Source organism: Hyperoodon ampullatus (assembly GCF_949752795.1).
Source record: "Hyperoodon ampullatus genome assembly, chromosome: 11".
Taxonomy (NCBI): Eukaryota; Metazoa; Chordata; class Mammalia; order Artiodactyla; family Ziphiidae; genus Hyperoodon; species Hyperoodon ampullatus.
The window spans coordinates 96,509,007-96,536,885 of record NC_136924.1 but is presented as its reverse complement, the minus strand read 5'-3'; the positions used below and the strand labels follow the sequence as shown (position 1 = coordinate 96,536,885).

General features: G+C 50.6%; 2 protein-coding genes across 17 annotated transcripts; both read right to left on the bottom strand.

Annotated features, from left to right (window-relative positions):
• Positions 1-502: 502 nt before the first annotated feature.
• Positions 503-9,801, bottom strand: ING4 (inhibitor of growth family member 4). 2 transcript variants are annotated; one of them, XR_013811144.1, is made up of 9 exons: positions 8,899-9,801; positions 4,650-4,721; positions 2,539-2,705; positions 2,245-2,359; positions 1,970-2,075; positions 1,570-1,717; positions 1,228-1,289; positions 991-1,119; positions 503-654 (listed from the first exon to the last, which is right to left on the bottom strand). XR_013811144.1 is itself a non-coding variant. In XM_079714550.1 (8 exons), the coding sequence occupies exons 2-8, from the start codon at positions 4,675-4,677 to the stop codon at positions 1,080-1,082; spliced, it is 666 nt and encodes a 221-aa protein (XP_079570676.1). In that variant the 5' UTR covers positions 4,678-4,721; positions 8,899-9,801; the 3' UTR covers positions 503-1,079. The 2 variants fall into 2 exon arrangements, 1 of the variants encoding a protein (XP_079570676.1); XM_079714550.1 differs by having other exon boundaries at positions 503-1,119.
• A 2,042-nt stretch (positions 9,802-11,843) lies between these two features.
• Positions 11,844-22,292, bottom strand: ZNF384 (zinc finger protein 384; the record flags this gene model as incomplete). 15 transcript variants are annotated; one of them, XM_079714517.1, is made up of 10 exons in its annotated part: positions 11,844-12,221; positions 12,786-12,944; positions 13,721-13,799; positions 15,295-15,477; positions 16,177-16,401; positions 19,943-20,035; positions 20,881-21,214; positions 21,417-21,464; positions 21,701-21,938; positions 22,227-22,292. In XM_079714517.1, 10 exons carry the CDS (start codon positions 22,290-22,292, stop codon positions 11,844-11,846), a joined length of 1,803 nt encoding a protein of 600 aa, XP_079570643.1. The 15 variants fall into 15 exon arrangements, with proteins under 15 accessions (XP_079570643.1, XP_079570654.1, XP_079570651.1 ...); XM_079714528.1 differs by lacking the exon at positions 15,295-15,477; XM_079714525.1 differs by lacking the exon at positions 19,943-20,035.
• Positions 22,293-27,879: the final 5,587 nt, after the last annotated feature.

The following is a 27,879-nucleotide window of genomic DNA, read 5'->3' as shown; positions in this document are numbered from 1 at the left end:
AGAGGGCGCCTCCAGGTAAGGAGCCGAAGGAGAAGCAAGAGGGGCTTCGGGTGAGGAGGAGATGGGGCATAAGGGGGGCTCAGTCTAAGGAGGTGGTTTCCTGGTGGAGGCGGGCCAGACAGCTCACTGGTGTAGGGCAAACTATGTGTTTTTCTGTTTTGTGTTTAAAATAAGTCAGCCTGATACTCAGTCACGTATAAAGCACAAAATACACATTTACTGGAAATTAAGTGAAAGGTATCTGAGGGAGAAAAGATGTAGAATCTTAAAGGTTTTGGAAACCCCTGGTCTGAGGCACAGTCCCCAGGCAGCTCTGGTGGTTCCAGAGAAGTAGAGAAGTTGTGGATTCTGGGGCAGAGGTACCACTTCTGGTTCCACATCTTGTCTCACTTCTGGCATGTCATCCTCCCACCTTTTAGCCAACTCAGAGGATGCAAAATGTGCTTAGCACATGTACTAAAGTAGTGTCTCTACAATAAACACTGCAGGCCAACATGTACAGCTTTTATTCACAGACCCAATTCCTTTACATATGAGATATCTGCACTCCACCCTGCCCCTCCCACTCACAAACCAGGACGAATCCTCTTGGCACAGAGGAAGGGGTGACCCTTCAGCCAGGGCCACTGCCCAGATGATCTGGAGGAGCCCCCGCTGGAAAAGCAGGAAGAGAGTGAAGAAAGTTTATCACGCCATGGCCCCCCATGAGGGGAGGGGATCAGGAGGCTGGGGGCGGGCCCCATGCTACTGCCCCAGTCCTTAAATACAAAGCAAGGGGAGTAAAGAGGACCATCCCTCAAAAATACAGCACCAACCTCAGCATGGAGGCAAAAGGACAGTGGGCAAGACCCCTTCCCTCTGAAGGGGGCGGGCTGAATGACAGCACATACCGTTAGTGGCTGCAGCAACCCCGGTACCAGGGGCTGGGTGCAGCCTCAGCACCAGGAGTGGGGAGGGGAGGAGAGGGCATGACAACTCTGCGCCACCCACCTCTCCCTGACCCCAGCCAGGCATCCCTCTCCCCACTAGCCCAGGTCAGGGGACGTGGAAGAAACTGTGTTGGAATCCAAGGCCCTTGTCTATTTCTTCTTCCGTTCTTGGGAGCAGCGTGGGCAAAACCTACAAAGGAACGTGACAGAGAAGGGGGAGAGAGTGAGCGAAAGGGAGGATGCCCTCTGTCACTCACTCAGCTGGTGACAGTCCAGCCCCACCGCGGCTCTCACTCACCACTTCCCCCGAGGCTTGGTGGTCAGCCCCACACAGGCAAAGTGGAACCACTCGATGGAACACTGGGAAAGGAAGAGGATGGAAGAAGCAGAACTCAGGGACCAGGGTGGGGCAGAAGAAAGAAAAGAACCCACCCTCCCACCCTCCATCCCCCCCCCATCCCTTAGGAGTACTCCCTTATTCCATCCCTTGGGAGAATTCTTGAAGGGCCCAAGGCCAACCAACTCCAACTACCTTCCTCCTATCCCGAAGTCCCCCTATTCAACCGTTACCCCCCTTCTTGTACCCAACTCCCTTCATGTCCACCAGAACCTGCCCATCCTGAGGCAAAACGGTTCTTACATCAGGGTTGTCACAGCCAATCATCTCTCCATAGGAGACCTGGTGACAAAGGCAATAGGTGGGTTCGTTGGGATCCACAGGCATATCCAACACATCAGAGGGGTGGACACTGCCAAAGGTCACTGAGGGCATCCCATACTCAGGGCTTCTGCGTGCCAAGAGGGAGAGAAAGTGTCATCTGCAGGAAGGGAAGCTACAGCTTGAGATGCTCAGAGCCGGCAGAGGAGGTCCTTGTGGGGCTAGTGATTTGTGGCTTCTCCTCTGTAGCCAGCAGATACCAAAATGGCAAGGGGAGGTGTTGGCACAGGAGACAGCAAAGCGGCAAGGGGCACTGTGGCTGGGGTGAGGTGGCGGGAAAGAGGAGTCTGTCCCTTGGCAAAATGCTCCCTGACACACTCACGTGCGCACAAGTTTTAACTTCTTCTGGGCGGCCTTGGGGGCTTCTTCGTCGGAGTTTTTCCCTTTGGAACGAGCACGGGCAGCTTTCTTCTCCTTCTGAGTCCGGCCTTCTAGGCAAGAGCGGGGGAAGCCAGAAGGCAGGGGGACGGAAGGATGGGTTAAGACCCCCTCCCCCTGCCCCTCCAAGCCGGTGGCCCGCCCTCGGAGCTGAGGAGCAGGCTGGCTTCTCCCTTGGGGTCCTCGTCCCGCCTCTCACAGCCCCGCCCCCCTCCTCACTCTTTTTGCCTTTGCTGGATGAGCTGTCATAGTCACTTGACTCAATCTGCTTCTCCTTCAGATCAGCCTCAAAACGGGCCAGGTCTGTGTCCAGTCGCCGAATGTGTTTGTCCACCTGGGTGGGAAGGAAGGAGAAGGAAGAGCTACAGAGCTGGTTCCAGTTAAAGAAAACAGGCTGAGGCACGTTCTATGGATCTCCCAGACCCAAAACAGATCCCAGCACGGCTGAAGGAGGGGGTGTAGGACCCCAAGGAATGGACGGGGGGCAGGCGGGGGCCGTGAGCAGGGCCATACCATCTCATAGGTCTGCATGGCAAGCTGCACCTTGTCGTCACCAAATCCCTTGCACTTGCCATAGGCTTCCTGGATCTGTCTGAGAAGGGCCAGTTTCTCCTCGGAGCTCAGGCTGCGGGCGCTACTCATATACTCAGTGGCCAACTTGTCGATTTCAGCCTTCAGGTCTGCAACAAAGACAGAGGCCTGGTCACAATGGCCCCCTGAGTGGCTAGGTGGAACACACTTCTTGCTTTTGCTCTTTGGACCTTTTCCATTAACCATCATAACCTTCGAATTAAAACGTACTGAACGTTCCTAGGTACTGTGCCACGTACTCAAGTAATGCAACATCTTCACGATATTTGTTTCAAAGGTCCCTTCGGGTGCTGAAAACATTGCTACCCTAGTTGGAACTGAATTTATTGAACCATAATGAGGGATTCTTGGCAGCCGGCACTAATACGAAGTGTGTTTTTGTCGCTGTCTGAAGATAGCTTCTTTGCAAGGCTTGCTGCCTCTTGAACCATGAACTTTGTCTCAAAAGCCATCTGGTTTCTCGTCTCGAAAACATCCCACGACAGCTCTGAGTGCTACAAACCAGGCTGGGTCATCTGCTGCTGCTGGCTTCCAGGTCTGTACATCTGTATCTCACCATTTAAAATTAGGCCCTGGTCCATTCACGGCACACTTCTACCACTGCCCACCCTGTTTTGCGCATCGTTTGCAACTTGCTTATACTTCCCATCACTTTTTTTTCTGTTTGTTCATTTTAGATGTTGCTCCAAACGTTTCTGCAAGGCGGGTGACGTCCCAAGACACTGAGACTTTAGGTGCCCACTGCCCAAAATTTGGTAGTGCTCACAAAAAATGTCGATGGAGAAAAAAGTATGACTGCAACACGGGGCAGCAATAGGTAACAGGGAAGGCCTGCGTGCACACTAGGTTTACGCCCCGCTTCATTCGAGGCTCTTGGAGGAAGTTGGAAAAGCATGGATGTAGTTCAGTAATCTCCAACTGGTCTTTCTGTGCATGAACTCGAGAGCTGGAACTGTATTACAAAGCAAAGAGCTGGTGCTCAGCAATCAGCAGGGAGTTCTCAGGGGCTTACGTCCAGGATTTTATTTTATGTTTTTTGGTACGCGGGCCTCTCACTGCTGTGGCCTCTTCCGTCGCGGAGCACGGGCTCCGGACACGCAGGCTCAGAGGCCATGGCTCACGGGCCCAGCTGCTCCGTGGCATGTGGGATCCTCCCGGACCGGGGCATGGACCCGTGTCCCCTGCATTGGCAGGCGGGCTCTCAACCACTGCGCCACCAGGGAAGCCCCTACATCCAGGATTTTAGACGATGCTCACCGTTTCATGAGTAAACTTACCAAGAGTAACTGAAATCACAGCTTTAGGTATTCTAATAACAGCTTGCTACATCCTTGGGCGCAGTTACATGAGGATGCACCTATATATCCATCAGCAGGCGTGGGGGGATAGCTCCAACAAACACCTTTGACCTTGAAGAGACAAACCTGACCACTGTAGTGTGGCCTCAGGCTCCAAACGAATGCCTCAGTGCAGCCAAACTTGCTCCATGTCCAGGCAAGGCCACAGATGGTACCCAGTGCTTCTGTACGGCTGAAGAATACAGTGTAGAGATCCTGATGTTTGTTCATTGCTGCTTTTCCTTCTTTTTTTCTTTCTTTTTAAGATCTTCTCATGCAGCAAAGTTCCTGTCTACCAACATGAGTTGCAGTCTAAAACCACAGTGAATTTTGTGACAGTAACATTAACAATCCAATGGAATAGAAACATTCTCGTCTTCCTATCAACATACTGAACATGGAGAACAGAAATGATTCTAGGAATGACTTTGGTTTTTTAAATTCTTCTTGAGGGAAATATAAAGAGCATAGCATCTTTGAATTCTTGAGGCACTGTCACGATACTCCACGTGTTATGGAAAAGCTGACACACAAATATGGGTCATTATTACTCTCCTTTTAAGAATTGCAAGAGAGTGAGAGAGAGAGAGAGAGAAGCTGCAGCGATCCAGACCAGATGATACGGTAACACCAAACAGAAGAAGAAACGATCATATACACACTCACTATACACCGGACTCCTTACTCTGCACGTACCCTCTGTTCTTTGGTCCAGGTCCCTCATGAGCTGGAAGTTTCTCTGCAGTTCAAATGGGAGGTTTTCAATACCTGGGGAGAAGAGGAGAAACTGAGCCTCCCTGGACGTCCTAGGCCCTACAGCTGCTTTTAAGAACAGGTCCAAAACAACACTCGGTTCTCCCTCCTTCAGACCGCTGGATTATCTGCTACAGCACTCGTCACGCTGCTCTCAGGAGAGGTCACGTCCGCCTCTTTCCAAAACTAACCCCTCCATCTCCACACAGCCTTCCCACCCTTCCTCCCTTCAGTGACTTGACTCTACAAATCAGCCTTTCCCTTTCCTTTCCTTTCCATCTCTGTCTCCAAGCTCCTTGCTCTCAACTTACAAACACCCTCCTGGCACCCTCCACCGCTCATCACACACACACCTCCAATCTGCTCTCCATACAGTAGTCAGAACGTTCTGGCTCAGATCTGGGCTTCCCTGGTGGCGCAGTGGTTGAGAGTCCGCCTGCCGATGCAGGGGACACGGGTTCGTGCCCCGGTCCAGGAAGATCCCACATGCCGCGGAGCGGCTGGGCCCATGAGCCATGGCCGCTGAGCCTGCGCGTCCGGAGCCTGTGCTCCGCAACGGGAGAGGCCACAACGGTGAGAGGCCCGCGTACCGCAAAAAAAAAAAAAAATGCAGATCTGATCAAGTCACTATCCTGTTTATAACCCTCTAGTAACCTCCTAGTGCAATACCCCTATTCCTATTCTGCACTTCCGGCCTTGCTTCCCTCACACCAGCCCTAACTCACGTCAGTCCCTGGCTGTGCTCTCTCTGCTCTGTCACACTGGCCACTTCTGAGTGCCTTGAACTTGCCACTGCTCTTCCTGACACTTGGCTTTTCACACACTACTCTCTCTGCCCAGAATGCCCTGCCCAGTCGTCTTCATCCCACCTCCACCATACCTCTTGGCCTTCAAATTCCTGTTCATTCTTCAAAGTTCAGCTCAACCCTGACTGCCCCAGACTCCAACAAGTGCCCTGGATTATGCTGTCATGCTATTTTTTTTTTAAATGTGTATTTCGCCGCACGGGGTCTTAGTTGCAGTACACGGGATCTTTGTTGCCGCGTGCGGGACCTTTTAGTTGCGGCATGTGGGATCTTGTATTTGCAGCGTGTGGGATCTAGTTCCCTCCCTGACCATGGATCGAACCCAGGGCCCCTGCATTGGGAGCGCAGAGTCTTAACCACTGGACCACCAAGGAAGTCCCTGTCGTGGTATTCTATGTCTACCCTTTTGGGCTCTTATCCAATGGACTTAAATAAGTAATTGTGTAATTAGTTATCTGGTATGTCTCCCCAGCTCTCCAGAAGGGTTAGATGTATCTGTCTTCTTTCCTATTTCTCTAGAGTTTAGAACTATGATGTGCATACAGCGGATCCTCAATAAATACTTGAATAAATGCATGAATACTTAAGTCTCTCTCATAAAAGAAAAATCTCTTCCCATGACTCCACTTCCAACTTTTAAAATGCCTCCACTGCTTTAACCTATAAACTGAGGTTCGCCACCACCAGTTTACTGAGACAAAGTCATCAATGACTTACCAATCAAATGACAGGTTATTAGTCCTATCCTAAAAAAAGTTAACGTTTGCAGCATCTGGCACCACCTTCTCGTCTTCGAATAACTTTCTTCCTCTTAAGATTCCAAATCTCATCACGTACTTTCTAGCAATTCCATCACAGACATTTCCTTAGCCTGTCCCTTAAATGTTAATATTTTCTTGAGCTTACACTTAATTTAATCCTCTAATTTTCTCACTTGCTTTCTCTGAATGATCTCCATCTCATTTACTCTTACAGATACAATTACCATTCCTATGCTTAAATCTAAGTTGAATAAATATGTTACTGTTACTCCTGAATTTCCTATCTTGTTGATGATTACTGTCAACCTCACTTCCCAAACAGGAAATAGAGAAGTCACCTTAGATTCCTCCTTCTCTCTCAACCACTCAGTCAGTCAATCCTGTCACATTTAACTCCTAAACACTTTCTGTCACTCCCTGAGATCAGGCCCTCATCTCTGACCAGGACTGTTATCACTAACTGATGTCCCTATTACCAATGTCATCGTGCTCCAATTTATCATGCAACATTTATTTTCCTTTATATAAAAAAAATCACTATTTAGAAAATCCGTTGGTTCCTCGCTATTTAAAGTGCGTGGACTTTAAAGTGGTGGACTTCCCTGGTGGTGCAGTGGTTAAGAATCCGCCCACCAATGCAGGGGACACAGGTTCGAGCCCTGGTCCGGGAAGATCCCACGTGCCGCGGAGCAACTAAGCCTGTGCACCACAACTACTGACCCTGCACTCTAGAGCCCGCGAGCCACAACTACTGAGCCCGCGTGCCACAACTACTGAAGCCCGCGCACCTCGAGCCCGTGCTCCGCAACAAGAGAAGCCATAGCAAGGAGAAGCCCGCGCGCTGCAACAAAGAGTAGCCCCCGCTCACCACAACTAGAGAAAGCCTGCGGGCAGTAACGAAGACCCAATGCAGCTAAAACAAACAAACAAACAAATAAATATAACGTGCAAGCTTCTTAGCTTGGCTTAAACGACCTTGGACAACCTAGCCCCAGCTACCTTCTCCAGTCTCATTTCCCAATCTTCCACCCCGGAGTCCTACATATCAAACACTCTGGCCTCACTTTTCCCTGGCTTTGCCACAAACCCATCATAACACCCTTGCTGATGCTTTCCCCAACCTGCAATTCCCTCTCCCTCTCCGCACTCAACCTTCAAGTTTCTATACATCACATCCTCTGTAAAGCTTTACCTACACCCCCAGATAATGAGCCCCTCTTTCTCCAGTGTTACCTACAGTCCTTGTAATGTATTTCTATTATTTCATTTGTCACACTGTTTTATAAATATGAGCAGAACCTGTGTTCTACGAGACTATGAGCACTTGAGGGCAAGAGCCGGGTCTTACTCATCCTTGTATGTCGCCAGTACCTGCCATTATGTCTGACCCATAGCAGAACCTCAAAAAACGAATGAATGAATGACTCTCAACGGTAAGCCAAATGTAAGGGCATAGGGTGACAGACTCTGTGAAGAGGTAGGTTACACAAATGGCATAAACGTAACACCAGATTTCCATTTGATGGGAATTGGATCTTTACTCCAAGAGGAGAAGGCTTCCAGTTCATCATCTGACAGTGGTCACTCGTAAACCCCCATCCCACGAGAAGCCGCTTCTTCGAAAGAACTGGTTGGAGGAGCCGCGAGCAGATCTTCATCGCTGCTCCAAATGGCAGTGGATGATATATTAATACGAAAACGACCGATTCGGAACGATTTTAAGAAAATGATATATGCTGAGGCCAGAGAGTCTGCAGACGGGGGCAGCAAATATCTTCCCGGCTATGCCCACCAACCCTTCAAGAGCCGTCCCCCAGCCCTGCCGCGCAGCCCCTCCCCCGTCTACACCCCAGAGCGAGGCCTCGACCCCGGTGCCCCGCCCCCTATTTCTTCACACCCTCCAGTATTTTCTCTCAACCCTTCACGACTGTGACTTTCTGACCACCGAGACTTCGGGGCCGTAGAGCTCCTCAGCCCCGATCGCCCCCACCCGTCTGTGACCCCTGACCCCCTCCTCCAGCCTGCTCTTACTGTCCAGATAATGTTCCAAATACATCCCCGCAGCCATCTTGAAGCAAAACAAAGCAACTTCCGCTCCGCCCCGGAAGTGACTGAACGCGAAGGGAGCCGAAGCGCTCCTACCCGGCCTGGAGCCCTTCCGCCCTCACGAGACGAACTTCCGGTCTGAGTACAGGGCCCGCGGAGTCGCCTTCGCCTGGCGCAGACACTAGTCCGTGGCGGGTCGGCCGGGTGCGGGGCCGGCTACCGCGGCCGAGGGCGCCATTTTGCGTCCTCGCTCAAACTTCCCTCCCCTCCAGGACGGGGACGTGTGGGCGTGAGAGCAAGGAAACCTGTCTCTTTGGGCTTTCAGTCCACAAAGTCCTTCTCAGCAGCTGGGGAATGTGAATCGGCCCCTTGGCGTAATGTGAAGCTGGCGACGAGGGCAGGTGCCTTCTCCCGAGTCGCTAGTTTCTTAGGAAGTTGAGGAGGCGCCTGGCGGTGCGAGGTTTAAATCCTCCCCGTTTCTGTTTACTCGCGCGAACACCAGCTCCCCAGGATTATGTTTTAACGTGGAAACAATTGATTATTTATAAACTCTACTTATACATACAAAGAACTACTCACACAATAAAGCTGCGACTCTCCACACCTTGTGTCAGGGTTCCTGTCACTTGAGGACGTTCTCGCTTGTAAAGTGACGGAGTGCTTCTGGCCTTGCCCTCCTGTTTGTCTCCCTTTTTATTCGAGTTTGTGTACGATGTTAACTGGCACCATAATTCTGAAAGGATTGGGGCACGGAGCTGTCACAACGGGGCCAGTTGGATGCCCACTATCACCCTGGTCCGCGACATCACAGCGACAACTACGCTCCTCGTACGGATGGAAAGCCACCAAGTGCACGACAGGCCGCCACCACACCAGGGACGCAGAACTCAACGCCCAGAGCCGGAGAGTGTAAGACAGTTTTGGAGATCATTGTCACCCCAAATCACGCGTTCTTAATAATAAGTATTAATGTCACATGGCAGGTTTTGGTGTTTTTTTTTTTTTTTTTTTTTTTTGACTGCGCCACGGCTCGCGGGTTGTTCCCCGACCAGGGAGTTAAGCCGGGTGGCGGCAGTGAGAGCCCAAGATCCTAACCACTAGGCAACCAGGGAACGCCCACGTGGCAGGTTTTCAATGAAACATTTCAGCCACATAATTTAGCTCAAATATGTAAAAAAGGGCAAGGTGAAACCCCAGGTTTACTACTGAGCAGGTGGTAGACAGAGCAATAGAATCTAGAAGACGTCCCTCTAATTGCAAGCGGCAGGCCCTTGGATAATTTAATCTCCGTGCCTGTTTCCTTCTCTATCAAATGCCTGGAACACTGCGCACTTCATAGGGTTGTTGCTGTTGAAGTGCGAGGGTACCCTTCAAAAGAGGCGCTGGTTGTAATACCTGTGATGAAGGTAGGGCTCTCAATGTCAATTCAACAGTTGGTGAGAACAGGAGGGAAAGTAGTAAATGTGCAGGACACACACACTGCACGTTTGGTCATATGTGATACAGTCGTTAGTGTCACACCACAGACTGAGACTATTTTGGATGCCCACACAAGAGCCCGAGCCCTAAGCTCAGAGGTGTTATTTCATTGCCTATCCACACGCCACCAGCTAACGAGCGTGGCCGCCCAGCAGTCCCACACAGGATGGCCACGTTGTCAGACGTGGGAGCTTTGTCACTACTTTTTCAGTGCTTAAAAGATTTTTAATTTTCAGAAAGGAATCTTGGAGGTGATCTAGCCCAATCCCTTCGTTTAACAGCTGAAGAAGCACTGCGGCCCATGCTGGTTGATGGGAGAGCCAGGGCGGAAGTCCGGGTTTCCCGCCCATGCTGTACCCCTCAGCACTACAGCTGTCCTGTTTCATTCTTCTATCCCGGTTATGGGTTCCACCACTGGAAACCTCTGGTTTTAGGTGCCACAGGATATGCCAGCTGGAATTAGCACTGAGCCCACGGATGCGCTGGCAGCAGTGCAGGTCCTTCCAGGAGGCCGTGCTTCCGTTTCCTGGATAGGGAGAGCTTCGAGGTATCTTGTTAACACACGACTGAAACGCTGCTCCTACACCTTAGGCGACACAGTCCTCACAGCAGGATTTGTGTGTAGGAACCCTCATAAACCAAGGTTTCACTTCAGAAATTTCAAAGTTGTGCCCTTCTATGGCCAGGGATACACACACAGCCCCATCACACAGCATTCATCCTTACCGTTTGCAGACTCTACTGTAAATCCTTAGTACTGGCCTTGAACATCTCCCCAAAGAGCTGTTTCCCATGCTTATACTCACATCAGTAGCTCCACTGCCTCTGATCCTTTTACACGAATTTATTTCTATACAAGGTTCTAAAAACACCCCTTGGTTTTGTACATAAGTTTTTCTTTTTTTCCTCATTTTAAATTATAACAACTGGTTTCCTGATTTTTTTTTTCCATTTTCTCTTTTCTCTGAAATCTGCCGTGATTTAAAAAAAAAAAAAAAAGACGAAAGGAAATAAAAATGCCATTGGCCAGAGGACAGGGTGGAGAAAAACAAAAGGGACAAAAATAAACAAAACATCAAATATGAAAATTCTCAGAGATAATGCATTTATAAACACAGAAATGGTTACAACAAAGATGGCCATGATGAGTGGGTATATATATATTTATATATATATATTTATATATAAATCCGTGTCCGGCAACTGACCGCGGCACCTAGGGAGCTAAGTCCAGTCCTTGCATCTGCCCCGAACCCTCCCTTCTCTGCAGCCCCCTTATTGTGGGGTTTCATAAAGAACCCGCAGCTCCTTAGGCTGGGGACGGGGAGACTGAGCACAGGGCCTCGGCTGGCAGAGAAGGGGCGAGGCTCCAAGGAAAACCACAACCCACACTTCTAAGCCACCGTCGGCCATTCTGGGGATCTCCGGCCCCTTGGGGACCACATCGCGGCCCTTGCCCCTTTACAAATAAAGGGGGTCTGACCCGCCCCAGACCTCCCTCCAGCATCAGGCAGGAAGTGAAGTGAGATCGTGAGGGGAAGAAAACGGCTCCCAGGGACAGGGGCACGGGAGGAGCCCCTGTTCTTTCGCAGGCAAGAACAGAACAGGAGGCTGCTTGCATTTAGGGCTCCCTCCTCTGTGCCGTCTGGGAGTGCCAGCCTCTAGTCCTCTGTCAGCCCGAGCTTGGAGGATTACGAGGGTGAGGAGAGAGTAAGTGCCCACGCTGGAAAAGTCTCTATGAGGTCATAGCAAACCCCTCCCCTGAGCACCAACCCCCAATGTTAAAAGCTACGCTTAGGCGGGAGGCTGCTGGATCACGCGACCAGCTCAGAACTCCTCTGCCATTCAGGAGGGCTGACGTCCCTTCGGAAGAGGAGCTGAGACAACAAGGATGGCATCCTGTGAGAGAAGGCCATGCCTGAGGCCCAAGGAGATGGAGCCGTGGCCTGTCAAGGAAGGAGAGGACTTTTCCCACCAAGAGGAGCTGGAGGACGAAGGGACCAGAGCCTCTCTCCCCTCTCCCCGGGGGACGGCGGCACAGGTCTCTACGAGCTGGCCAGGTGCTCGACCTGGATGGTGCTGGTGCTGACGGTGAGGCAGATGTCCTTGCGGTGCTCCGCCGTCTTATAGGGGGTCAAGTCGAAGGAGCACGGGGGCGGGGGATTGGGGTTGCTGTCCCCGCCACCCCCGCCCTGGGGGGCCGCCCCCGGGGACTGGAAGTGCGGAGGCTGTGGCGGCTGCTGCTGTGGCTGCTGCGAAGCCTGGGAGGCCTGGGCCTGGGCCTGCGCTTGGGCCTGCGCTTGAGCCTGGGCCTGGGCCTGGGCCTGGGCCTGGGCCACCGCCGCCGCCGCCGCCGCCGCCTGCACCTGCTGCTGGAGATCAGGAGGGTTGTGTTTGCGCATGTGCTTCATCAGGTACGTTTCCTGAGGGGGATGGAAGAGGGGTTGAGGGAAGAAAGAGGAGGAAGGAAGCTCCCTGTAACCAGCACCCTGGGCTGTTACCTTGAACAGAACGACACTTACACAGAGGTGCTCTAGAGCCACGCAGGTTCTCCCCATGAGCCACTCTCAGTGCTTGCACCGGGTGGACAAGGGGGGGACCTTTAGGGTAACCGTGGGCATTCAACTGGCACAGGGAAAGCTATCACTTTCTCAAAGGTCTCTGAATGGAACAACCTGACCACCTTTTTCTGGAGTCTAATGGAAAACATCTAACTGAAATCTCTCGTCTCTCACAATTTCAAGACGCTGTCTTTTGTCCTATGTCTAAGTAAAATGAAGAATCACTGCTGAGCAATCGCTATAGGCTGAAGGGACCAGGCATCCCCCAAACTCCTCAGCTCTGGGTCTTTTCAATTTCTGTTCTCTTTACTGATCCTGGCAAGTTGGAGCAAGGGATGGATGGGGTGTATTCACTGCGGCAGCTCTTCATCGGAAAGGCCGGGGGAAGCCGCTGGCAGGGGAGGGGAGGGGGCTCCGAGTGCTCACCGACGTGTACGCCCGGCTGCAGATGGTGCAGGTGTACACCTTGGCATGCTTCACTGTGTGCGTGGACAGGTGCACCTCCAGCGAGGTTGCGTCTGTGTACGCCCGGTGACAGTTGTGGCACTTGAAGGGTTTATCTTTGTTGTGCTGCCGCCTGTGGGACTGAGAAAATAAGGAGAAATCAGGACGGGTGCGCCAGACTCTGCCCTCCTGCCTCCTTGACCTTAATGGAAAGCCCTGGGCTGGGTGCCAGGCCTCCTGGGTTCTCTTCCGTCCGAAGGCAGCAGAAATTGCTTCAAATGAAATTTCAGGCGCTACCAGCTAAGCGAAGCAGCATCCTGCAGGATCCTTGAAGTCAGAATGGCGGCTACGCCTGGTCCCACTAGTCCAGTGGTTCTCAAAGGGAGGCATGGGGATTGCCAGGGAACACCAAGACCTTTTCAGGGGGCCCACAAGGTCAAAACTATTTTCAAAATAGTAATAATTATAAGGCGGCACTGTGTGCCTTTTCACTCTCATTCTTCCATGACTATACAGACATTACATGCTGTGTAATATCGTAAAGACTGAACGCAGCAGGTAAGAGAATCTCTCCATCTTCTAGTAAGCCAGACATTAGAGAAACGTGCATTAACATAAAGCAATGCCGTTCTTCTCACTAAACTTCTTTTTGCGGGGAGGGAGGTTAAGAGATATGTTATTTATGTTAATGTACAATGGGGTTTGTTATTTTTAAACAAATTACTAAATAGTTTTTCAGTTTCTTAATGTCTATGTAATTAGGTGTTACCCACATCAATGAAAGCTCTTTGGGCTCCCCAGTGACTGTTAAGAACATAAAGCATCCTGGAAAAGTTTGAGAACCACTGTACTAGTCAAACGGCACTGTGACCCCAAGTCTTACACTCAAGGCCTCGTGTGGAGGGTGGAACACCTACCTGCAGGTTGGAGAGCTGTGTGAAGGCTTTCTCGCAGCCTGGGTGTGCACATTTGTACGGCCTATCCCCGGTGTGGATTCTGCACGGGACGAGAGAAGAAGAAAGGGGAAGGACATCAGCAAGGCCGTTCAGGGACCAGCGCCTTAACAGGCCTCCTCTGGGAGCACAGGGTGGGTCTCCAGGAGACGCCGGCTCAGGCCAACGGGCCCGACTGCTGCTCGCTGCCCGCACCACTCCGCTCAAGCTGGGCTCCTCTCTGCTGGGGGAGGGCCGGGGGCTTGGCAGCCAAGGCGCAGGGAGGCCACGATCTGGCAGCCAAGGCAGCTCCTACAGTCACCGGCCCTCAGGAGAGTTCAGAAACGTGAGATAAACACACGGCGAGAAAAAAGAAACACATAACACTTCTCCCTTGGCCCCCAACATACAGCCAGAAAGTACCCCTTCAGCCTTAGCACCGATCCCAGAGAAAGTCCTGGGGTCAAAGCAAAGCACAAGAGTTATGCGAACCGTGAAGGGTGGCAGCAACCTCGATGCTGGTGGAAGCTCCTCGGGGCTTTTCCCAGCTCAGCCCCTAACAGCAGGAAACGCCTAGTTTACTACTGATCTGACCTCCTTCCAAACACTATAGGGCCCTCTGCTGAGACGAGCCAAGGACTTGAGGGTTGGCAGACCCCCTGCTCCTCGGCAGGGACTTCAGAAGCATCTCTGTGACCAGGTGCTTTTCGAGATCCCGGGTATAAAATCCTGAAAACCTCGCAGGACACGTCTCCTTGTGAGGAAAGGCCGATTCCTCCTCTTCGAGAAGCAAGCTGTCGGACCGCTTTAAGGGGGATCGCCACCTCCGGAAGCAGCCGGGAGAGGAGACCTGTAGCCAGCAGGAGTCCGGACTCCAGCTCAACTTGAGACCCCGCTGAAGGAGACCATCAGCTCTTCCAGGAGGCGGGCTCACCTCCGAGCCACTCCAGATTCACGGGACGAAGCGCGCATCCTTACGGAGTAAGAGCGTTTTCATCTCACTTGCCGGTTCTCTGTGAACATTTACGCTGCGCTTTGTTCTCTTCTGTAGCCCAGGCATCCCTTGGAGCCTTGCCTGGTGCTGTAGGTGTCGCTGGGTTGGTACCCAGCTGGAGTCTGATTATACCTCCTCCCGTTCATAATCGGTGCCCTAAGGGCTAGAGGGATGGTCTTCTCCAACCAAATGGCCCTGCTTTGGCATCGAGGAGAGAATCTTGCAGGATGTGTGCACACGTGTCTCCAGGGAGGGGAATGAGGGCAGGAAACGTTGGCTCCGCTCCCAGTGAGTTTCCTCCTCCCTCGGATCAGGGAATGTCCCACAGTCACTGTGTCTTCTCGGCGCTGCTTCTGCCCCAGAAAGGCTCTCTGAGCGTCCACTTGCGTCTCCACTCTTGCTTGGTCTTCCTCCCAGATGCCAGCTGCGCTCTCCTCCGGCCAGCTCTCTCCTCCAGCCGGGTCTCTCCCCCGCCCCCCGCATGCGGGTTGTTGTGTGTGTCCGGGGCGGGGGTGGGGAGGGCATGCCAGCGGGGCGGGGGCAGTAGCCCGCCACTCTCCCTTACCGTGTGTGCTGCTGGAGGTGGGAGAGCTGGCGGAAGGCCTTCTGGCAGTAGGAACAGTTGTAGGGCTTGGCCCCCGAGTGGATACGGAGGTGCTGGGCCAGGTAGGAGGTGTTGGCGAAGGTCTTGGAGCAGTGCGGGCACTTGTGGGGCTTGATGGTCTCCGTGTGCATCTTGGAGTGGATCCTGCCGGAGAGGAGAGGAGGGAAGGGGGGAGGAGGGAGCGGTTCGACACCACGGGCTCGGCTCTCCGCTGGGTGAAATGATGTTGCTTGACGGATGAGAGCACCCCTCCTCCCTCCCCCACAAACCCGCGCCGGCCTGGAGAGGCTCGTGAAGAGGACACCCACATCTAGGTTGCTGCGGATCTTAAGTCGGTGGCTAGAATGGCAGTGAGATGATGAAGAGCTGCACCCCTGGCTCCTGTAACCTTAAAGATTTCGGTCTCGTCAGCCCTCTGCTTTGTGCCAAGGTTACACACTCACCACAGACACCCTGCTTGCAAACAGTAATTTGAACAAAGACCAACACCGCCTGTTCCCCATGGACCTGAGGTTGAATGCACACCTTGGCTCTGAACTGAAGCATATAGTAAAAGCAGGGCCTGCTCTGCAGAAGATTTCCAAACACAGACACAGAGAGAAGCCACACAAATCGTTCCAGACTCTGGGACCGAGAGCACAATTTTCCAGGCACCACCCCCAAGCTGCGGGGATACGGAGTTTAGTTTTCACAGACAGCAGTGGGAGAGAATCAAGGCTCCCAAATGGCAGAGTTGAAAGGGACAAAAGAAAACACGTGGAGAAAAGAGGAGGCGTGGGCCACGTGGCCTCGGGGTGAGGGGTCCACGGCAGGGAGTCGTGGGGAGACTGAGAGCAGCCTTACCGGGTGTGCTGCTGGAGGTGGGAGAGCTGGCGGAAGGACTTCTCACAGAAGTTACAACTGTAGGGCTTGGCCCCCGAGTGGATACGGATGTGCTGGGCCAGGTAGGAGCTGTTGGCGAACGTCTTGGAGCAGTGTGGGCACTTGTGGGGCTTGGTCTCGGTGTGTGACTTGGAGTGGATCTGCATCTCCGACTTCGAGTAGAACGTCAGGGAGCACATCCGGCACCTGGGCCAAGGGAGGGCAGCGGTTAGGACCCTGCCCGCTGAGAGGGCGTCGCTGAACCCGCCCCTCCGCTTCCAAAGATGCCGACCTATCTGATCTCTCCTCTGTTCCAGCGACAACGCGAGGCCCTCGAGAGGAGCAGCTCTATTTTATCTATCTTTACAGCCTGCACTTCTAATACAGCCCAACGCAAGTATTTAATAAGTGTTTGCTGAAATGCCTGGACTCCCTAAGTGTGTACATAAACAAGAATTCAACCAGGTAAGACAGGAAAGTCTTATTACAGGCCCTGGGCTGACATGGCTTTCACCGGACCAGGAATATCACCTAACCTCTGTTTTCCTTCTGCCTGTAACTTGACCTCAGACTTCTGAAGAACCCCTCTCCCCAGTTTCCCGTGGAGAAAGTACATCCCTCAGGTAATCCTCAAGCTCCTGAGGGGACAATGAGGACAACCTGACTAGATTCCTCAGAGGACTTTTCTCCTGTCTCCTCAGATAACTGTCTTCTCTCAGATTTTCTCCTTTTTGCCAGTGATTTCTAGAGGGATGAGGTGAAGAATTAATCAGGGTTATTTGGAGGGGGCTTTCCCAAACCACACGTCCAGCCTCTGCTCTGGATCTGATGTTCCACCGACTCCCCCTATCCCCCGGCCCCCTGGCAATCAAGTGAGAATTACTTCTGCAATGAGCCAAGGTAACTGCTGGAGTGGGTTGTATCCCTCAAATATTAAGGAGAAAAAGACTGGCAAAATGCTGAGCTTCCCCGCTAAACCTCTCCTCTTTCCTAGCACAATGCCAGCACTTGGGGTTGACAACCGTATCATCTGAATACACTTTCATGCATCATCTGAGCTGGTAATCCTTCTTCCTGCTCTGATACTGCCCAACACTATCGAATAAGGAGGCCTGTGGGCAAGATAAGTCACAACTATTCAGACTTTACTGGGCGAAAGCTATCTATATGTGAGCTAGAACCCTATCACTCAAACAACTCACCAGCACACAATGTGGGCTGGTAGCAACGGCCGCAGCCTAGAAGCCAGGCAACTGGGGCAAGTCCCTCTTCTCTGGGTCCCCCCCAACTTCTCTCTCTAGGAGGGGCTTAGGATGGTGAAGGGTGACTTCTGCTTTTTTCCTGATCCCAAGAGAATATTAGAGAATAACTGAGATGCAGACTAAAAAGAACTCTGAGCTCCTCAGAGAAGACGAGACCACTGTTACTTGGGGGTATTGTTCCTGTATTAATGCTTCCATTAAAAATCCAATCATTGAGGCCAATTTCTAGTTCTCTAGTCACTTGATAATTCTGAAAGAAATCCGATTACCTGTTTACCAACCCCTGGCTGTTGTCTGGGATGCCCAACCATTGTGTGGGAGGGTAGGAGGTTCTGTTTATAGTTAGCAGGGTCCAAAGGACACAGCCAACGGAAGTCTGGACACCGGGGCTCTACTCAGGGTTCAGTTACAGGCTTGCTCATCAATCTAGACCTCAATTTTCTGGTCTGTAAAATGGAGAGATAAATAACTGCCCCCAAAAGGGCCAGCAAACACCCAGGATAGTCAATGGTAAGCCAAGCATTCTCTAACGATAAAACTGCATTAATGTTAGCAGCACCAGTGCTGAGTGAGCTCATGCTACTATATATTTCACTAAAACTGAGGTTAGAAAACTAGACACATTGTCACTTGGAGAGGAACTGCACTAGAGTTACAAAATAACTTCCCTCCACTAAGATTTCTCAGACAGGTGGAATGATTTTAGCTCAAACCAAACCTCATGAGTTTGCCTGTCAATGCTGAACACATAACTGCACCCCTTAACCTGAAATTAGTTATAGAAGAGAAAATAACCCTCTTCCTCAAAGTTTGCAACTAGAGAAGAATCTGCAAAACTTAAATTCATCAATAATGGACTGGCAACACAATGAGCTGTCTCCAGAGGTGTGAGTGTAATAAGGACAATCATAACGATAACATAATAATAACGGTAGTAACGGCTGCCACCTGTCGTTGTGCCGACACTGCCAGGCTCCAATCAGGTCCTTTAAACACATTGTTTCCGCTCCTTAAAACAACTCGGCAAGTACTATCCCTGTTCTACAGAAAGGAGCACAAAGGCTCAGAAAGGTAAAGCAGTTTGCCAAAGGGCGAACAGTGATTCAGTCTCACCTAACCTTAATACTCCTCACACTAGAGGTATCCAGGGGGGAAGCTGGACCATCCTATCATCTGCCAGAAATGTTTAAACACGAAAACTACAGAGAAGCCAAATAAGTACAAATAAGCCTAATGCAAGGTGTCAGGTGCTGGGAAAGAAACCTGATTAGGAGAGCTGTGGCAGTGGGCAGTGGCCGTGTCGCTGGGCGCACAGCTCCAGGGGGCACCATTCACACCCAACACCACAAGGGTGCTCCCTTGGAGGCATGCAGGGCAATGGCCTTGGTTACAGGAACCGCTTTGAAGTGAATTATCAACCCTTTTTTCCCTAAGATGTTCAAAAAACACTTTCAGATACTCTGATTTTCCCTGAGAACATTTCCACAGGATAGATGAGGGCCATGATTGGTTTCAAATTTTACTAGAAATAAGTGGACTTGCCCAGAGCAAAAGAACCCAGTTCCCCCAATACCCAGTCAAATGCCACAGACCACAGGGATGGATGTGGTTGACCCACACCTGCCATCGAAACAGGGATTCTTCGTGATTAAAAAGATTCCTTTGGAACCTCAGTTCTGAGTTTCTGAAGAAATTCCATTTACCTATAACATAATCAGTGCCCCTTAAATTCAGAGTTCTCTTTAGTCACCTGGAGGTAGTGTGTGGAAAGTCCTATCAGGGCTGCCCTCCAATTGTACATTCACATTTCTTTACACATGCACAGTGTGGGAAGTCCAGAAATAGCTTTAATGTGGGTCCGGAAGACAAAGAGAGAGAAACCTTGGCAGAACCAGAGGACACTGATCCACGTGAAGGGCCCTACAGAGTGTCAGGGAGCCCTCCCACCGTTCCTGCAACAACCGGTCTTGTTCAGGTGTAGCTCCATGTCACAATGACCTCACTTTAAGCCAACACATAAAAATCCAAATTTCTACAAAATAAATTTAAAAGGGATTTTCATTTCATGGAATGTATGATACCTTTACATGAACCAAACTTGTCAAGTACCTTTATAATATGATATGATGTAAGCATTGCTCAGGAACACTTTTACTGTATAAAGTGGGCTACACCTGTAATAATAAAGTTGCAGTGAACTTCCAGATTATAAGCTGGAATTCTGCAGTGCTCAATACTTTCTGCATAGCAACACTCCCCTCATTTTAACTTACAAAGACGGATTTAAACGCTCTGAACTCTCCATGGTAGACGTGTACAACACATAAAAGTAAATGCTAAATGATGACTATTTCTCATCTCTTTCGAAGTTCCCAACATTTCAAATCTCATTTGATATATACTCCCAACAACTGGGAGGCATAAACAGAATTCTCCCCATTTTACAGATGAGGAAACTGAGGCCCAGAGAGGGGAAAAGGACTTGCCCAGGGTCACACAGCAAGTTCGTGGTGGAGCCGGGAACTGAATCCATGAGCCCAAGGCTCTGTCCATTTCCTGTGCCGCAGTTCCCTTCGCTCCTAAAATGGGAACAACATTGCCCATCTCGGTACACTAAGGACAGACCCAGTCTCCCAGCCATGCACATCTACCCCTGTCTGCGTCAAAGCTGTGACAGTGGTTATTCCACTCTGTACACTGGGACCAGACTCCCCAAACCCACTAGGGCCCTTGACAGTTCTCAAGGGGATTAAAAGATTTCCACCTTTCAAAGGGCAGGGAGTTTAGATATGTAATTATTTTTGTATAGTACCACATGCAAATATGCTTATAATGCTTTTTGGCAACGGACGACTTAAAGGAAGTGGAGGATCAAAAGAACTTCCATGAATGAGAAAGTGAGCAAACAGCCATTTCACAAGCATATATTCCACAGGGGGGAAGGGGAGGTATCCTAATCGTTCCACCTTTTTATACAGACCCCTCCCATCATCCCAACCATGCAGGGTCAGGCAGGCTCAATGCTCAAATACAGCCCAAGAACCGGTGGATAGCACACCGGTTAAGGTTAGGGGCTTACCAGAAATGTTTCTTGAAAAAATAGGAATGGAAAATGTAGAAACCAAAAAGGAGCTGGAGACAAGAGTCTCAAACCCAGTCTAAAGCCTCATTACAAGAAAGAAATTCCATTACGTCACCCCAAAATAAGTCAATGCTGAAGACCTCAAAAAAGGAAGGGGTGAAATGGGTCTGCATCCTGGGGAAGAGGAGCCAGAGAGGGGCCAGAAGCTCCACCTTCCTACCCCTCAACAGAACACCTGACATGCACGTGGATCTGAGGTGGAAGCCGCCAGAGCGCAGAGCCCAATGGGGGCAGGGAAGCTGAGAGAGCCGCACCCCATCCTGCCCTGGCTCTGATCCTTACCTGTAGGTCTTGCCGTCTTTCTGATGGTCATCGTCATCCTCAGGGGAGAGGACGTAAGGGTCGCTCATCTCGGGCAGCCCCGATTCCAGCATCCGCTTCTTCTTTCGGCCCCGGGGGGGCTTGGCGGCCACAGTGCCACCGCCACCGCCTCCGCCGCCTCCTTCCTCTGTTAGGGTTGAGGCTACCTTCTTAGAGAGGTCAGGGACCACCTGCAGGGCTTGTGAGCCAGGGGGAAGAGCTGAGACAATCATGGGAGCCGAAATGGGGAAGGTCTGAGCTGACGAGGCTGTGGTCACGAGGGAGCCTGAGGGGGATGTGATAACCAAGCCGGGACCTAGGATTGTGAGAAAAAGGAGATGGTGTCATGTTGCCCAGTCCTGATCCTAGTCCTACGTCATTTTCCCCAGATCATTGTCTATTTAACCCCTCACCACCGCCCCCCCGCCCAGAGTATACAGGAAACCCCAAACCCTGTAGAAAAACAGTGGTCTCCTAACCCCTGTCCCCACCCCGCCCCCAGTAACAGTGAGATTTACCCCTTGATTGACTCCCTTCTCTTCTCCACCTCTGAGAACAGGAGACTCCTTGATTCAGAGAAGGAAAGAATGTCACCTCCTCAAAGGCAGGGACCGCATCTTCTACTTCTTTGTATCGCCCACAATGCCTAGCGCATTGCTAGGCACACAGTAGGCACTTAATAAAAATCTGATTGAGTAATCAAACACATATCCCACTCCCCATGTCCTTGGCGCCCTCCAGCCTGGGGTACTGATCGTGGAAGATCAACACCTCAGATTGGAGAAGAGCGGAGGGTGCTCACCAGCGGTCATCAGTCCTGTCGACGGCACAGGGACCACCGTGATATTCTGGGTAACGGACGCCTGGCTATGTGGGGTCAGCTGGTCTGACTTGGACTCTGTGTCCATGCTGATGCCCGAGGGCAGGGACACCGAGGCAGGCACTGTCAGCAAGGTGGGGTAGTGGGGCGGAGCCAGCCCACAGCCCTTCTCCGGCAACAGCTGGTCCTTCATCTTGTTGATGAACATCGTGTTCTCAATCTGAAAGAAAAGGAACGGGACAGTGGCCTCTGAGGGAGAGTCCCGAGGCTGTCCGCTCCCTCGGCACCTTGCACTGTCCATCCTCTGTGGGGACCGAAAGGCGGGTGGTTAATATCTGTGCTTCCAGAGAGAAACTGAACAGAAACACTGTGTAGTTCTCAACGATGGGGGGCCCGGCGAAACAGCATGGGATTTATCTTGCTTCAGTGTCCACGGTAATAGGACTTGCTACTCAGAGCTGAAAAAAGTACCCAGTGGAGCAGAAGTAAAAAACCAAACACCACGTACCTGTCCTGAGACCGTGGGGATGGAAGGCCAGAAGTACGGGTTAGAATTGAAGTGAGATTCTTCCATTCTACCTGAAGAAGGAAACGAGACCACATCACACTCAGGAATCATCTGAAGCAGCTGAGTAAGGGGGAAGGGGCGCTGGGGAGCTCCGGGTCTCTTCCCACAGGACTGGGAGTGAGTAGTCAAGGCCTCAGGATCGAGCATATTAGTCCCTCTGGTCAGAGCCACTCACCACTACATCCCCATCCAACAGAGGCTATCCCAGTTCAGATGCTGGTGAAAGAACTTACACACATCTCATTTACCCACACAATGTTTCCTGTACCCCAAATAAACAGAATTGGTATTTCTTTCTTTGGCTGACAAAAAGAGAAACTGAAGTCATGAGAGAGGAAGGCATGGACCCAAGGTCCACACAAAGCAGATCACCAATCGGCTTGAAAACAGCCAGGGTACCTATCATTGTTCCTCTCCTTTCGTCCCTCAAATCCATCTTCCTTGAAATAAAAAATTTCAAGGGTTCCAACGGACATGTCTATAGTTCCCTGTAGCCTGAAAAGGTTCTAGGCCAGAATACAAAATGTCCAAGAGAATTAAAGAATGAAATTGGCGAGAATCAGAATCAAGGTCTTTGGGGTACCAGATGATATCTGGGGACCACGCCCCATGGATCCCACCAAGGTCTAAGAACATCTGTGATGCTGCACTGGGTACCACACACACTGGACTGAGCAGTAAGAACCTAGGAGTTAACCAGTTTTCAAAGGGGTTCTAGGGAATTTCCTGGCGGTCCAGTGGTTAGGACTCTGCGCTTTCACTGCCGAGGGCTCGGGTTCAATCCCTGGTCAGGGGACTAGGATCCTGCAAGCCACATGGCACGGCCAGAAAAAGAAGGGGGACTGTTTCTAGCACCAGCACCCCAGATCTCCACCTAAAGGGATTTAGAACAGGGACAATGGTGGGTCAGAACACACACACATTACCAGACTCCTCTGTAGTTCTCAAACACTATACCTCTAAGAGTTCAAGCTCTCCTCTGTACGCGGGCGACAAGCAAGCTTAAAACCTGGGGAGGGAAGCATAAGGAGCAAGAAGAGGAATCCCTGAGAATCTCGGTGCAGGTCACAGATGGGTCCGGAACCCAGGCAGCCCACCACTCATTTTCATACTCTGATCGCTTCTCCTAACAAGGCTTAATGGCAGGCTATTGGTCCGGAGTAGCTTCCCAAAAGCCTGGACCAGGAGAGATCCAGGCTGGCAGAAGGCAGGTGAAGCCGGAGGAGGACACCGGTGGGAAGGGGAAGTGAGGAGGAGAGGGAGTGAACATTAACACCGCGGTGCTGCTCTGGGCCAAGAGTGGCCAGGCTCCAGGAGGGGCAGGAGGACTCACGGGACGCTGTGACTTGTAGCCTGGTCACACACATGGTCCCACTGAGGACATGCTGGAGGCGGACACCAGGGATTCTAAGAGATGGGTGGGTAGACTGGGCAGAGAAACTGGGTCTCAAGCAGTGACTAAGGAAACCAGGAAAGTTCTTCAGCAAAGGAGGTGAAGCAAAAGATCTCACTCTAAATGTAATGGTGTTCCTGGTCCTTCTCCAGAAGTCTCATCACATTTTTTGCTCTATTGAACAACACTCTGAATTTTCATAAAACCTATAAAGGGAAGCAGAACTGAATTTCAGCCTATTTTCCCCCAAAAGTAGCAAAGTAAAGCAAGCAAATCTGTGGCTACCACAGCTTCACACAAATGAGACTCAACTTTAAATGCCCTGAGGGTCAGGCACAGACAAATCCTGCTTCCCGAGTTATAAACACAGTAAAACCAGACACTCTCCACAGGGGTGCCACCCAGTTCCCTGCCAGCTTTATAAAGGGCCTTGAGCCTCAGGCCCTCCGTAGGCAATGGACGTTGAGAAACAGCGAGATCACAGTGTAAGGGGACCCGATCTTGCCCGGCTTTGGGGGAGGCAGGGGCCACATCCTGAACTGCCCCCAAGCTCTAACACAGGACCCATCACCCAGTAGGGAATTCCATACTTGGTGAACCAAGTGGCAGCAGCCTACGCATACGGACCCTGAAAGCCAAGCCAAGGGCTCCAACTGGGACCCACAGCCCCCGTCCCTCTAACCTTCTAGCTGAGAGGCATGAAATCGACAAGGGTGGCGGCTGTGGTGGAAACGCAGTAGAGAGTCAGGCTGGAGAGTAAAGGAAAGGAGGATCTAATCATGATATCCCCCTAAAGAGACAAGGAAGTAAACGCATTACGGATGTGAGAATTTAGGAGGGAGGAACTGAGAGCCTGAAAATAAGGCTGCCCTCAGGATCCTGGCGAACAAGCCTCCTCTCCCGGCCCAAACTACATCCATTCTTAGTGTCCTGCCAGGGGCTCAGGGGAAGCAGCTTCTGAGTCAAACATGGCCTGTAGGTTGTGACAAACGGGCACGAAGTGACTTGGAGGACAATATCACCACCACCCTTAGCACCTATTAAGAGCCCACTGTGTTCAAGGTACTGTTCTGAGCACTTTACAACCACCACACCATTTAATCCCACAACAATTTTATGAAGCAGGATAGTGCAATCCCTATTTTTCTTTCTTCTTTCTCTTTAAAAAACATTTTACTGAAATATAGTTGATTTATAATGTTGTGTTACCCATTTTTCAAACGAGGAAACTGGAGGCAAACAGTAAATAGCAGAATAAGGATCTGAACCCAGGACCAAAGAGCAAGCTAGAAAAGGGTCCTACAAGAGACCAACTTAAGTACGTGCTCTCTGATGCTGGGGCTTGATTCACAAATCAAAATTTAGACTATTTCCAGAAATGGACTATATACTTTTCAGGTAGTTCTCAATAAATGCTTTCAACAATGAAGTTTTCAGGGAATCCCCTGGTGGTCCGGTGGTTAGGACTCCACACTTTCACTGCCAAGGGCCCAGGTTCAATCCCTGGTCAGGGAACTAATATCCCACAAGCCACAGCATGGTTGCCAAAAAAAAAAGCAAACACCAAAAACGAAGTTTTCAATGACAGCAAAACGCAGTGAAAGATGATATTCTCTGTCCACATCCAGTGAAACCTCACCTGGCCACCAAAATAACTGATTTTAGAATGATAGGGTCTGAATTAAAAGGTCAGACTGTCCGGAAGGGGTAAATAGAAGAAAAGGCTCCCCCACCTCCCTGGATACCCAGTCTCTCAGTCTGCTTTGGTTCTTAAAAGAACAAAGCTGAAGATCAGAACCACAGCTGCTCCTAGGACAAGATGATAAACGTGTCTGTGGGCTCCTGATAAATACATCCGCCCAAAAGGGGGTGCACGGGGAGCCCTGCTTGCCCAACTGGAAGCAATATCTGCCTGCAGGATGACACCAGAGAAAGGGTCAACTGCTCTGAGGCCAGAATGTGATGTAAATGGCGCCCCCTGGGGTTGTGTCACAGGGCGCCCTGGCACCAGCTCACTCAAATACCTGCCAACTGTGGTTTTACCACTTCTCCTTTCAACTCTCTATCACGCATGGAGGAACGCCTACCAAACCATCCTGACATCCAGGTACATACATATGAACATTCTTAAAACCTGAAGAAAGTAATGATATTACAGGGAAACTTCATCTCTACACAGAGCGCCAGTTTTCTTTTGTTTGTTTTATATTTTGGCCGCGCCGCATATCTTGCGGGATGTCAGTTCCCCGACCAGGGATAGAACCCAGACCACGGTAGTGACAACACCGAATCCTAACCACTAGGCCACCAAGGAACTCCCCACAGAGCATCAGTTTTGATGATTATGCCAACATATTAAAAACAAACCAGAAGGGGTTTACCCTAGACTGGGAAGGAAGAGGCAGGCTTCTATTATAGCCCCAAAGCTCAGGAAAGAAGGAAAAACACAGTAGGTGGAAAGATGATGTTGGCAGATTGAAAATCTGGGTTCTAATTCCAACTTTACTACCGCACCATGCCTCTGCTGCTCTCCAATAAGAAGGGACATTTACTATAATTAAGTTGGACAGCATTTTCCTTTCAAGAGGTTCAGGAACTACATACTCCTTTTCCAATCTCAAAAGAAACCTTGGAAGACTGAGAAGGTGAAGAAAAAGGACAATATTAAGTTACGTCCATGAAACACATAGGAGGACTTGAACTCTTGCACCAGACCTTTGTCCATCTGTCCGTCCTTCCCCAGTGCTACCAGCCATCCAGGGATAAAGACATCACTGCCTCCAGCATTGCAGTTTTCGTAGCAGTGCTGAAGACCACCACTTCTTTCCTGGTACTTACAATTTTTACATTTTTTCCTCCCAAAATAAAGCATGGTTTTCTTTTCTCAAGAAAATAACATTGGCTCACACAACCAACCTTTAGGAAATCATGAAATACACCAACCCAATTTAGTAGCCAGAGGATGGACCGAGGAATGAAGGCTTCCAGAATCTAGGTTTACGCCCTACATCAGTAAATGACTCTGAGTAATTTACGACTCTCCTAAATTTCTACCTGGGTAGAGGATGGAAGAGTATAAAACCCCTAAAAATTCATAAGGCACATGGAATTGAGATGGAGACAACACACAGAAGAAAAAGAATAAAATGCTCAAAGTACTCCTGAGGAGAGTTAGAGAAACACTTCCATGTGATGAGGACTATTAGTGACAATTAGTAGAAATTACACAGAGACCACATAATTATAAAGGAACTACCCAAAAGTATTAGATTTATAACCCCCAGCTTACTAATCACCAACTAGAAGCACTAACAAGAAAGAGAGATGCAAAGAACAATGAACTCAAATTCAACTGCAGAAAGAACTTGAGGGGCTTCCCTGGTGGCGCAGTGTTTAAGAATCCACCTGCCAATGCAGGGGATGCGGGTTCATGCCCCGGTCTGGGAAGATCCCACATGCTGCGGAGCAACTAAGCCCGTGCACCACAACTACTGAGCCTGCGCTCTAGAGCCCGCGAGCCACAACTACTGAAGCCCGCGTGCCTAGAGCCCGTGCTCCGCAACAAGAGAAGCCACCACAATGAGAAGCCCACACACTGCAACGAAGAGTAGCCCCGGCTCGCCGCAACTAGAGAAAGCCTGCACGCAGCAACGAAGACCCAACGCAGTCAAAACTAAAAAAATTAATTAATTAAGAAAAAGAAAAAAGGAAGGAACTTGACACATGGATCTCAGACACTTTATTGAAAAAAACTGTTCCAGAATGCACAACTGCAGAAAGGTTGCAATGTTAGCTAAAGACTTGAAGTGAGGATACACAGGACCATTCTTCCTCGGTTAGGAAACAAATCTTTTTCTCAGGTCCTAAGGGCATTCAAGAAGGGCCATCCCAATAGGATCTGGGGACTTGCTACTGTGAACTCTCCCAAGTACAAAATAACTGAGAACAGGTTTATCCCAATTCTATTGGGAAAGACCATCACACCATGCCCAAAGAGACCAACAGGACCACTACCACCACAAAGCTGGCAATCTGAGCCAGCACCTTCTACCCTGGGCACCACTGGACCACTGGACCTGCACCCTGCAGGAAGAACGCCATAGCGGTTCCCCGTGCCCTGCCCGTTCCACTATTAACTGACGGATCTGCGCATTGTGAGGCAGGAAAGAAAAAAACAAAGAAAAAAAGTCTGGAGAAGAG

Bases quoted from the DNA above. Each gene is read 5' to 3' on its own strand.
- ING4 (XM_079714550.1), bottom strand. From the start codon at position 4,677: ATGAGGGACCTGGACCAAAGAACAGAGG. The intron at 2,076-2,244 runs GTGAGGAGGGGG...CTTGCCTAGAAG, and splicing joins ATCCAGCAAAGGCAAAAAGA to GCCGGACTCAGAAGGAGAAG. The intron at 1,290-1,569 runs GTAAGAACCGTT...TTCCTTTCCCAG, and splicing joins TTGGCTGTGACAACCCTGAT to TGTTCCATCGAGTGGTTCCA.